Genomic DNA, 13547 nt, shown 5'->3' on the forward strand with positions numbered 1-13547 from the left:
GCTTTCCTAGAAGGATTTTGGCTTACTCGCATACATTTTGGTAAGGTGCAGTTTTGCTTTTGTATGTCTCTGTGTCAGCAGTGGGGTCCTCCTGGGCCTCCTGCCATAGCGTTTAATTTAATTCACATGTGGACAGATAGGTCATGCTGACACTGATGCACCCTGGGCCAGCAGGACAGCTTGAATTTCCTTCGAACTTGATTAGGGCTGATTATTCACCATCCGGACTATCCTGTGTTGCAATCTTTTCATCAATTTTTCTCTGCCGTCCACGTCCTGGGAGATTAGCTACAGTGCCATGGGCTGTAAACTTCTTGATTATGTTGTGTACCATGGACAAAGAAACATCAAGATCTCTGGAGATGGACTTGTAACCTTGAGATTATTGAGATTTTTCACCAGTTTTTGTCCTCAAACATGTGTGTTTAACATAACATGTGTAAGTGCAATAATTATCTGGGAGAAATGCTTTATTTTCTGGAATAATTTAAAGGATGCCAACACTTTCGGCCATCACTGTATATATTTGCGGGACATCTGCGCAAAATCTCATGCCCCATTATAAACCACAACAATTCAGACACTGAACCAGCAGAGGGAAGAATAGAGAAACTAGCCAGGGCAAATGTGAATGCAGCTCTAGATGTGACTAGAGTAAGACATGTTGCATCTCAAGCTCAGGCCACAATAGTACCCAAAAAGAAATTGGTATCATGACACAAATGTTTCAAACTGTAAGATGACATTTTAAATCAATCTTTCATTTCAACAAACTTTTCATAAATTAAAGAGGTTGTCCATTACTGTCATCAATGTCTGATTGGCCGGGGTCTGACACCCAACACACCCGCCAATCAGCTGACATCGATATTGGATAGGATAGGTCATCGATCAAAAAGTAGTGGACAACCTCTATAGTAATACAAGTGAGTACAAGAAACTTTGCAAAATAGAGAAATCTGCTTCTTTCTCCACTTATGACTCATTTCGCCTCCCCCCGGCATCTTGAAATAATAATTTACTTTGGAAAAATCTGCTAATATCTGTCTTGATCAAAGCAGGACAGACTGACAGCTCACTGAGGGATCAGCTTACAGCTGCCTTTTGAGTCTAGAAAGAGGAAGAAGTGGGAGTGAAGAGCTGCAATGTATCTTACTAGTAAGTGTATTATCTAACTCAAGAGCTGGGATCACAGCTACACTGCTTAGAATTTCTGAATGATATAATTTATTTTCCTGCTTTCAAAAGGGTGTTTCATCTGACTTTACCTCTATTCAAAGCTATACTGATCAGTATTTCTATATAATTTATTCATGCTGCTGTTTACTAGTAATTGTTTTATCTAGTTAGATCTGGATTCACATTTACACTGCTCAGTAATGCTGTATATTTTCCACTATGCCCCTGCTGCTTCTGAACATGTGCTACATAGAGAAAGGAGAGCAGGAATCCCTCATGTTTATGTGTGCTATGTATAGGAGACATCATAGCAGCTTGTTTCCACCCACTAGCTCAGAGACAACCAAAAATTAGAGCCTGCAGAAGTGAAAGCTGGTGAAATATGCAGGAAACAAGTGATATAATGGTGATGAATAGAATAGACTTATTCTTCATGTACATACAGGTCCTTCTCAAAAAATTAGCATATAGTGTTAAATTTCATTATTTACCATAATGTAATGATTACAATTAAACTTTCATATATTATAGATTCATTATCCACCAACTGAAATTTGTCAGGTCTTTTATTGTTTTAATACTGATGATTTTGGCCTACAACTCCTGATAACCCAAAAAACCTGTCTCAATAAATTAGCATATCAAGAAAAGGTTCTCTAAACGACCTATTACCCTAATCTTCTGAATCAACTAATTAACTCTAAACACATGCAAAAGATACCTGAGGCTTTTAAAAACTCCCTGCCTGGTTCATTACTCAAAACCCCCATCATGGGTAAGACTAGCGACCTGACAGATGTCAAGAAGGCCATCATTGACACCCTCAAGCAAGAGGGTAAGACCCAGAAAGAAATTTCTCAACAAATAGGCTGTTCCCAGAGTGCTGTATCAAGGCACCTCAATGGTAAGTCTGTTGGAAGGAAACAATGTGGCAGAAAACGCTGTACAACGAGAAGAGGTGACCGGACCCTGAGGAAGATTGTGGAGAAGGACCGATTCCAGACCTTGGGGAACCTGAGGAAGCAGTGGACTGAGTCTGGTGTGGAAACATCCAGAGCCACCGTGCACAGGCGTGTGCAGGAAATGGGCTACAGGTGCCGCATTCCCCAGGTAAAGCCACTTTTGAACCATAAACAGCGGCAGAAGCGCCTGACCTGGGCTACAGAGAAGCAGCACTGGACTGTTGCTAAGTGGTCCCAAGTACTTTTTTCTGATGAAAGCAAATTTTGCATGTCATTCGGAAATCGAGGTGCCAGAGTCTGGAGGAAGACTGGGGAGAAGGAAATGCCAAAATGCCTGAAGTCCAGTGTCAAGTACCCAGTCAGTGATGGTGTGGGGTGCCATGTCAGCTGCTGGTGTTGGTCCACTGTGTTTCATCAAGGGCAGGGTCAATGCAGCTAGCATCAGGAGATTTTGGAGCACTTCATGCTTCCTGGCACCTGCTCACAGTGCCAAAACCACTGGTAAATGGTTTACTGACCATGGTATTACTGTGCTCAATTGGCCTGCCAACTCTCCTGACATGAACCCCATAGAGAATCTGTGGGATATTGTGAAGAGAAAGTTGAGAGACGCAAGACCCAACACTCTGGATGAGCTTAAGGCCGCTATTGAAGCATCCTGGGCCTCCATAACATCTCAGCAGTGTCACAGGCTGATTGCCTCCATGCCACGCCGCATTGAAGCAGTCATTTCTGCCAAAGGATTCCCGACCAAGTATTGAGTGCATAACTGAACATTATTATTTGATGTTTTTTTTGTTTGTTATTAAAAAACACTTTTATTTGATTGGACGGTTGAAATATGCTAATTTATTGAGACAGGTTTTTTGGGTTATCAGGAGTTGTAGGCCAAAATCATCAGTATTAAAACAATAAAAGACCTGACAAATTTCAGTTGGTGGATAATGAATCTATAATATATGAAAGTTTAATTGTAATCATTACATTATGGTAAATAATGAAATTTAACACTATATGCTAATTTTTTGAGAAGGACCTGTACAGATGACAGCTTTGCTACATCATGGGGTGTAATATCAAGCTGACATTTTCTGCACTTGTGAGATTTCTGAATTTAAGTCCCCAATTTAGAAGTGTTTATATCTGGTGATAGTAGCAATGAAACAACTATGGTGTATGCAGCAGTACAGAAACCCTGCACATCAGTATTCAGGAAGATCAGCCGCCGCTGCATACCTGCTACATCCCTCTCCTTCCATCACAGGCTTTTACTAAGTGCATCCAGAAAATAGAACATTATTTGTGTCTCCGGATCCCTGTGGTGCATTGCAGAGTCGCCTCCATAATAAACTATTCCAGGTATGTTGCTATGTCTTAGCATTACAGGGCACCGTCTGCTTCTTCAGAGACCTGCAGACTCTTAATCATCATCTTATCCTACTTGAAAAAAGAAACTTGAAGTCTGCAAAACATGACCCAATTGTCACTCAAGTGTCTTAAAGGGCCAGTAAACTGTAGCCTGCGACTTATAATAGTGCAGCAGCGTTATAAGGAAAGCTGCTGAACACAGGGGTAGAGTAGTGATTATGGGGCAGGGAGGTCTCTGCACTTCTGTCAATCATCCCATTGATACAGCCTACAGTCAGGGTCTTCACTGCCTGTTAATGTCGATAACAGGGAACAATGGATTGTATTGCAGTTAAAGCAAGTACGTCCTGTAGCCAAACAGCTAATATTTCAATGTCTCCAGCCTGGCACAGCGCAGCTTCTGCGGACGACGCTGCAGATTTAAGTCACAAGGTTTTCGTACCTTTCACTCGTCGCTTTATAATCCCCAGCCGACACTTTAGTGATACGGAGAACATAGGTGCCCAGTGCTGCCGGCTCCCTCGCCCCGTCCAGGTGTGCGCTGCCAGGGCAAGTCAGTCACGGTACGCAGAGCAGTCAGTCATAGAAGGAGGGGGTACACAGTGCGATGGGGAGCGATAGAAAGAAGAGGAAGCAGAGGAGAGGACAAGAGACGCTGGGGAGTTACTGATCCTACAAGATAGTCAGAAAGGTAATCTCAGCTGCAATGGATGGAGCAGAGGACGAAAATGTACCACAAGGAAGAAAGATGGAGAAAGGTGGGAGGAAGAAGAGAGGGGGAGAAGAGGGAAAGAATGGGAAGACAGAGAGGAGAAGGAAGAGGAAAAAAGAGGGGGAGAAGAGGGAGAGAATAGGAAGGTAGAGAGGAGGATGAAGAGAAAAAAAAGAGCGAGAAGAGGGAGAGAATAGGAAGAGAGAATAAAAGGTAGAGAGGAGGAGGAACAAAAGGGAGAGAAGAGGAAAAAATAGGAAGAGAGAATGAAAAGTAGAGAGGAGGAGGAACAAAAGAAGGTGAGAAGAGGAAACGATAGAATGGTAGAGAGGAAAAAGAGAGGGAGAAGAGGTAGAGGAGAAGCGAGAATGAAAAGTAGAGCAGAGGAGGAAAAAGGGAGAGGAAGAGGGAGAGGAAGAGGGAGAGAATAAGAAGAGAAATAAAAGTAGAGAGGAGGAGGAAAAAAGAGGGAGGGAAGAGGGAGAGAATGGAAAGGTGGAGAGGAGGAGGAAGAGGAAAAAAGAGGGGGAATAGGGAGAAAATAGGAAGAGAGAATGAAAGGTAGAGGATGAGGAAAAAAAGAGAAGAGTGGGAAAACAAAAAAAGAAAGGGAGGTAGAGAGATGGAGGAGGAAATAGAGAGGGGGCTGATGAAGAAAACAAAAGAGGGAAGGAAGAAAAAGAGAAAGGGAAAAAAAGGCAAATGAAGAATAAGAAAAGAAGAGGAGGGATAAAGAGATAAGATTAAAGGTATTAATGAATGAGAGCAGGCAGAGTGAGAAACAAAGGAGGAGAAAAACGGGGAGAGAGGAAGGGAGAGAGAAAAAGAGGGAAAGGGAACAAGAAAAGAAGGAGGAGAAAGGAAGAAAAGAAAAAAGGAGAAAAATACAGGAAGGAATAGAAGGGAGGGGGAAGGAAAAGACTGAGGAGGAGGGAGAGAATACAAAAGAGAGATAAAGGAAAAAGAAAAAGAAGAAAATTGAAAGAACATAGAAAGGGGGAGAAATGAGGGAGGAGGAAGAGGAAAACAGAAAGTAAGTAAGAAAAGGGCAAAGAAAGGCAGGAAGGAGGTATAAGAGATGAAGAGAGGAGGGACAAAAAGAAAGGAAGAGGAAGACAGGAAGGGAGAAGATAGAGAAGATAGAAGGCAGAGATTAGAAAGAAATAGCAAAGTAAGAGAAAGCTATAGAGAGGAAAATTATAAAAAAAAAAGATAAAATGGAGGAGAGACTGTGAGAAAGAAAATGAAAGTGGTGGAGGAAGAAGAAGAAAGAGAAAGGAAGAGGAACAAAGAGGATGAAGGAACAGAGAAATACAGAAACACAAAAAGAGAGAGGGAAAAGTAGAGGGAGATAGGAAGATGGGTAGAAATGGAAAAAAGTACTGGAAGAAAGAAAAAAATTAGAAAGGGGAAGCGATTGTGATGGTTTGTTGCAAGAGGAAAAAAAACAGGCGAAGGAATAGAGGGAGAAGGAGCTATAGAGATTGGAAGATATATAGAGAACAGGAGTAAGAGGAAAACAGAATGGAAGAAAGAATGATGAAGAGTGAAAGGAGAAGGGTAAAAAGTACAAGGAAGAGAGAAGGGAAGATTAGGAGGAAATGCTGGGAGAGTCGGAAGAGGAAAAGGGAAAGGAAAGATCACGGGGAAAAAAGGAAATTAAATGGGAAAGTAAGAAACGTGAAGATTAAAAGAAGAGAGAGGAAAGCGGGAATGGAGGAAAGATATTGGGGAGTGCGAAGAGGAAGAAACATGAGGGAAGAGAGGTGAGAAACAAGGGAGGAAAGTGATTGGTGGGGAGAGACAATTAAACAGAAATGGCTCACAATGGTTACAGAAAGAAGAGACACCCAACAAAAGATAGAAAGGGAGAGAGCATTACAGTAAAAAAGACAGCAAAGATGAGAGAAGAGAGGACAGGGATGTGGGGAGAGACAGCCCGGGGATGAGATCCTCGCCTCGCAGCGTCTGTCTCAGTCTGGCTTCCCTGTCCGGCAGATAATGAAGTCCCCCATTAATATTAATAAGATGTTTATTTGCTTCTTTCCTCCTTATTGGAATTCATCCTAATAATAGCAAAGGGTCCTCTACCCTTCCACTGCCTCTATACTATCACAATCCTGTAAAGCAGAACCATAAGAGAGCTTACAGTGAAGCATACAGGTGGAGACTGTAGTACTACAAGTGATGCAATTCTCTGCCAGAAGCAAACACCTGCACCTACAAACCCTGATTGTCCAAAAGGTATTGCTAAACTAATGAATTCACATCACCAAATCAAACGAAACAGCTACAGAATCCATAATCCACATAAACTAGTCACAGTATACAAATAAAACCAATCATGAGTTACCTCCTGTATTATACCCCAGAGCTGCACTCACTATTCTGCTGGTGCAGTCACTGTGTACATACATTACATTACTGATACTGAGTTACATCCTGTGTTACACTCCAGAGCTGCACTCACTATTCTGCTGGTGCAGTAACTGTGTACATACATTACATTACTGATCCTGAGTTACCTCCTGTATTATACCCCAGAGCTGCACTCACTATTCTGCTGGTGCAGTCACTATGTACATACATTACTGATCCCGAGATACATCCTGTATTATACCCCAGAGCTGCACTCACTATTCTGCTGGTGCAGTCACTGTGTACATACATTACATTACTGATCCCGATATACATCCTGTATTATACCCCAGAGCTGCACTCACTATTCTGCTGGTGCAGTCACTGTGTACATACATTACATTACTGATCCTGAGTTACATCTTGTATTATACTCCAGAGCTGCACTCACTATTCTGCTGGTGCAGTCACTGTGTACATACATTACATTACTGATCCTAAGTTACATCCTGTATTATACCCCAGAGCTGCACTCACTATTCTGCTGGTGCAGTCACTGTGTACATACATTACATTACTGATCCTGAGTTACCTTCTGTATTATACTCCAGAGCTGCACTCACTATTCTGCTGGTGCAGTCACTGTGTACATACATTACATTACTGATCCTGAGTTACCTTCTGTATTATACTCCAGAGCTGCATTCACTATTCTGCTGGTGTTGTCACTGTGTACATACATTACTGATCCTGAGTTACATCCTGTATTATACTCCAGAACTGCACTCACTATTCTGTTGGTGCAGTCACTGTGTACATACATTACATTACTGATCCTGAGTTACATCCTGTATTATACTCCAGAGCTGCACTCACTATTCTGCTGGTGCAGTCACTGTGTACATACATTACATTGCTGATCCTGAGTTACATCCTGTATTATATTGCAGAGCTGCACTCACTATTCTGCTGGTGCAGTCACTGTGTACATACATTACATTACTGATCCTGAGGTACATCCTGTATTATATTGCAGAGCTGCACTCACTATTCTGCTGGGGCAGTCACTGTGTACATACATTACATTACTGATCCTGAGTTACATCCTGTATTATACTCCGGAGCTGCACTCACTATTCTGCTGGTGCAGTCACTGTGTACATACATTACATTACTGATCCTGAGTTACATCCTGTATTATATTGCAGAGCTGCACTCACTATTCTGCTGGGGCAGTCACTGTGTACATACATTACATTACTGATCCTGAGTTGCCTCCTGTATTATACTCCAGAGCTGCACTCACTATTGTGCTGGTGCAGTCACTGTGTACATACATTACATATCCTGAGTTACATCCTGTATTATACTCCAGAGCTGCACTCACTATTCTGCTGGCGCAGTAACTGTGTGCATACATCACATTACTGATCCTGAGTTACATCTTGTATTATACTCCAGAGCTGCACTCACTATTCTGCTGGTGCAGTCACTGTGTACATACATTACTGATCCTGAGTTACCTCCTGTATTATACCCCAGAGCTGCACTCACTATTCTGCTGGTGCAGTCACTGTGTACATACATTACATTACTGATCCTGAGTTACATCCTGTATTATGCTCCAGAGCTGCACTCACTATTCTGCTGGTGCAGTCACTGTGTACATACATTACTGATCCTGAGTTACATTCTTTATTATACCCCAGAGCTGCATTCACTATTCTGCTGGTGCAGTCACTGTGTACATGCATTACAATACTGATCCTGAGTTACACCCTGTATTATACCCCAGAGCTGCACTCACTATTCTGCTGGTCGAGTCACTGTATACATACATTACATTACTGATCCTGAGTTGCCTCTTGTATTATACCCCAGAGCTGCACTCACTATTCTGCTGGTGCAGTCACTGTGTAAATACGTTACATTATTGATCCCAAGTTACCTCCTGTATTATACTCCAGAGCTGCACTCACTATTCTGCTGGTGCAGTCACAGTGTACATACATTACATTACTGATCCTGAGTTCCATCCTGTATTATATTCCAGAGCTGCACTCGCTATTCTGCTGGTGGAGTCACTGTGTATATACATTACATTACTGATCCTGAGTTACATCCTGTATTATACCCCAGAGCTGCACTCACTATTCTGCTGGTGCAGTCACTGTGCACATACATTACATTACTGATCCTGAGTTACATCCTGTATTATCCTCCAGAGCTGCACTCACTGTTATAAATGGGTCTGACAGCTGGACTCCTGCTATTATTTTGCATACATCCTGCCTATAAACATGCACTTACAGAGCGGTCTGTGACTTTCTATACTGTAGTTTCTCCCAGCCGTTCTCCATGCAGCGTTCACACATCAGCAATATTTAATACAATTTAAAGCCCCTTAAAAGCCGATGACTTTTCCCTTTTAAAATCAGCCCCAAACAGCCCATAAATATCCAGACACCTCAATTATCTCTGCGCTTCTTAGCAAAAACACACAGAGCATCACATCGTACAGTATCCAGAGTCTAATACCTGCTATAAATTAAGAGGATTTGTGCGGTGGCTTTTGCATCCATATTTCTCTTCCGCGCTGTAAATCCAGCAATGAACACTTTGCTTTTCCTATTCCAGCAGTGAACGCTCTGCTCCAGATCAAATGTATAGAAAGTCAATGATGTGGTCAATAAGGAAGGTGGCTGCTATCTGCAGGGCTAGATCCCCGCTGCCGGGTCTGTAGGATGAAACGGAGCCATTCACATCATAAGGTCCAAATTTGGGATTCTGCCAAAAGCAGAATGAGTTACACACTTGTAATTCCCTGAAAAGTCACGCAACAAAAAAAACACACGTGCGGCTTGTGACCGGCGATAGAAAATGTGACACATTTGGAAACAATAATGACACCTTATTGCAGGTCACAACTTGACTCCGTAGGGAATTATCATTACATCAAATGTTGCAATGTTTCGCTCTGGGTAGCCCTAGTGTAAAGGGTTAATCCGATGCTTCTCACTTAGATTGGCAATGATGATGTCCTACCAACAGGTGCCTGCCAGAACGCAAATACGGGCGACAGCCGGCAGACACCTGATGACAGGTTGTTATTTGTGCCGCTCACCATAAACAGCAGCAGAGGGACCAGTTAGGTCTATAGACGCACTGGCCTTATGGCTTTTGTTTTTTTATAGAATGCATGCAAATGTAATGGACCTGTGTGCTGCTTCAGCAATGTCCTTCCACTGCTCCCGACTGCAGGGTCTGACTACATAGTTTGTTTGTGGTCTGTAGCCATGGAGACACATACCTCTGCATATGGGCTACATACACAAAACGGTAGAAGATTTTTTGCTAAGAAGTGGCAAAGATGGCATATTTTTTCTTTGGGGACTCCACTAAAGTCTCCCCTGTCCTGGCAAAAATTGGCGAGTATGGGAATAATAGTGCAATATTATAACATTGCATAATTACTTTCCTATGACAGCGTAGGGCACTCGGGCATTCATTGTCTTTGATGCCGATGTCATGGGTGCTGGTGTTCCCCCTTTTACCTACAGGCTCAGGAAAATGCCATCCTCAGGTGTTATTAAGCCGTCATCTGCTGACAGGTGCCCGTCTTCCTTTCTCGACAATGGAATTATCTCCCACATGAACTGCGCAGAAATCCTCCCACTCACATCGCAAAGCGAATGCAATCTTCAGATTCTGCAAACCAGATGAGTATCTGCCAGAACCGCTGCTATGAGCATCATCACATTACTGTAAGATATGGGGAGATCAGCGCTCAACCTGCAGACTTATATATAGGCTGCAGCATTGTACGCATGAAGCAGGAGGCTCAGGATGAAACCAAATAATGGGAAGATTGGTGTGAGTAGAGGGGGCACGACCATCAGACCCCTGCCAAACAAAACACAACATCAATATTTGTAGTGAACAACTCCTCAAAATCGACATCTTTATTTTGTGCTATGTAGGGAACAATATACATTATCTGGAAACCTTCAGCAAGTTGTTATATCGTATTATGTCCAGGACAGCCACGATCATTACCTGGTGTCTGGCTTATGTACTTTAAATCCGCAGTGTTGGATAATTTACACTGTGGATTATCCTTGCAGAGTATACACGAGATGTCACACTCGTCTGCAGGATCGGTAGCGGCAGCCATACTGGGTGCACCAAGATTTCCAAGAAACAGAAAAAAGATTGAAGCTCAAGAGCTAATAATTTTGATGCCCACCGTAATTTATCCCGCCCTTCCCTAGATATAGGTAAGAAGAGACATTTTTCCAGTCAGAGAACAGATTACAAATTTGCTTTCCCCTTTTTTGGGCAGCTGCTTCATTACGGCATTGATTTTACCGTTAGGAATACATAAGCACAAGTTGTATATCCGTTAGGGATGAAATTCGTCATTGATCCTAGAGAAGAACATAAAAGGAGATGAGAAAAGAGAAAAGAATAAAGTAGAAATGTGAGGTTGTGTATCACCAGAGGAAATCTGTCCTGCCAGCAGAACTGACTACTTGTGAACTCCAATAACAAAGAACCTATTACCACTTATTACACTCAAGTCAACGATAAATCATGACATCCACCCCCCGAACCCGGATCTAAGGGAATGTATGAGACATTCCTGATCTTATAAAATAATTATAATCACAATGTACACATATATATGGGCAAGAATATACGGTAACTAAAATAATACCACCCCTATCTATGTACAGGAATATAACTACTATAATACTGCCCCTATGTACAAGAATATAACTACTATAATACTGCTCCTATGTACAAGAATATAACTACTATAATACTGCCCCTATGTACAAGAATATAACTACTATAATACTGCCCCTATGTACAAGAATATAACTACTATAATACTGCTCCTATGTACAGGAAAATAACTACTATAATACTGCCCCTATGTACAAGAATATAACTACTATAATACTGCCCCTATGTACAAGAATATTACTATAATACTGCTCCTATGTACAAGAATATAACTACTATAATACTGCCCCTATGTACAAGAATATTACTATAATACTGCCCCTATGTACAAGAATATAACTACTATAATACTGCCCCTATGTACAAGAATATAACTACTATAATACTGCTCCTATGTACAAGAATATAACTACTATAATACTGCCCCTATGTACAAGAATATAACTACTATAATACTGCCCCTATGTACAAGAATATAACTACTATAATACTGCTCCTATGTACAGGAAAATAACTACTATAATACTGCCCCTATGTACAAGAATATAACTACTATAATACTGCCCCTATGTACAAGAATATAACTACTATAATACTGCTCCTATGTACAAGAATATAACTACTATAATACTGCCCCTATGTACAAGAATATAACTACTATAATACTGCTCCTATGTACAGGAAAATAACTACTATAATACTGCCCCTATGTACAAGAATATAACTACTATAATACTGCCCCTATGTACAAGAATATAACTACTATAATACTGCTCCTATGTACAGGAAAATAACTACTATAATACTGCCCCTATGTACAAGAATATAACTACTATAATACTGCCCCTATGTACAAGAATATAACTACTATAATACTGCTCCTATGTACAGGAAAATAACTACTATAATACTGCCCCTATGTACAAGAATATAACTACTATAATACTGCTCCTATGTACAAGAATATAACTACTATAATACTGCCCCCTATGTACAAGAATATAACTACTATAATACTGCTCCTATGTACAAGAATATAACTACTATAATACTGCCCCTATGTACAAGAATATAACTACTATAATACTGCCCCTATGTACAAGAATATTACTATAATACTGCTCCTATGTACAAGAATATAACTACTATAATACTGCCACTATGTACTGAAACTGCCCTCACTAAAGTCTCTAATGACCTACTAACAGCTAAATGTAATGGTCACTACTCCATGCTAATTCTCTTGGATCTCTCCGCAGCATTCGACACTGTGGATCATCAGCTCCTCCTCACTATGCTCCGCTCCATCGGCCTCAAGGACACCGTTCTCTCCTGGTTCTTCTCGTATCTCTCTGACCGATCCTTCACTGTATGTTTTGCTGGTTCCTCCTCCTCTCACCTTCCCCTTACTGTTGGGGTTCCTCAAGGATCAGTCCTAGGCCCCCTCCTCTTCTCTTTGTATACTGCCCCTATTGGACAAACAATCAGTAGATTTGGGTTCCAGTACCATCTCTATGCTGATGACACCCAATTATACACCTCTTCTCCTGCTTTCACGCCGACCTTCTTAGAAAACACCAGTGATTGTCTTACCGCTGTCTCTAACATCATGTTCTCCCTCTATCTGAAACTGAACCTGTCAAAAACTGAACTCCTCGTGTTCTCTCCCTCTACTAACCTACCTTTGCCTGACATTGCCATCTCCGTGTGCGGTTCCACCATTACTCCCAAGCAACATGCCCGCTGCCTTGGGGTCATGCTTGATTCCGAGCTTTCATTCACCCCCCACATCCGATCACTGGCTCGCTCTTCTTATCTGCATCTCAAAAACATTTCTAGAATTCGCCCTTTTCTTACTTTCGACTCTGCAAAAACTCTTACTGTCTCACTTATTCATTCCCGTCTGGACTATTGTAACTCTCTACTAATCGGCCTCCCTCTTACCAAACTCTCCCCGCTCCAGTCTGTCCTGAATGCTGCTGCCAGGATCATATTCCTCACCAACCATTACACCGATGCCTCTACCTTGTGCCAGTCATTACACTGGCTACCCATCCACTCCAGAATCCAGTACAAAACTACTACCCTCATCCACAAAGCACTCCAAGGCTCAGCACCACCCTACATCTCCTCTCTGGTCTCAGTCTACCACCCTACCCGTACCCTCCGCTCCGCTAATGACCTCAGGTTAGCATCCTCAATAATCAGAACCTCCCACT

The 13547-nt window shown here is 41.8% G+C and overlaps 1 protein-coding gene across 9 annotated transcripts in view; it reads right to left on the reverse strand.

Annotated features, from left to right (window-relative positions):
- The window catches only part of GRIP2 (glutamate receptor interacting protein 2), a 307958-nt gene that overhangs the window by 97758 nt on the left and 196653 nt on the right, over positions 1-13547 (reverse strand). Inside the window, exon 1 of one of the 9 annotated variants that reach the window (XM_077276677.1) lies at positions 3952-4403. The exons of the other annotated variants lie outside the window; for them this stretch is intronic. Within the exon in view, the coding sequence (XP_077132792.1) occupies positions 3952-4006 (55 nt within the window). The 5' untranslated portion in view covers positions 4007-4403. Of the gene's footprint in view, positions 1-3951; positions 4404-13547 lie in introns of those variants that run through there. 9 annotated transcript variants of the gene reach the window in all.

The sequence above is a fragment of the Ranitomeya variabilis genome, chromosome 8, assembly GCF_051348905.1.
Source record: "Ranitomeya variabilis isolate aRanVar5 chromosome 8, aRanVar5.hap1, whole genome shotgun sequence".
NCBI lineage: Eukaryota > Metazoa > Chordata > Amphibia > Anura > Dendrobatidae > Ranitomeya > Ranitomeya variabilis.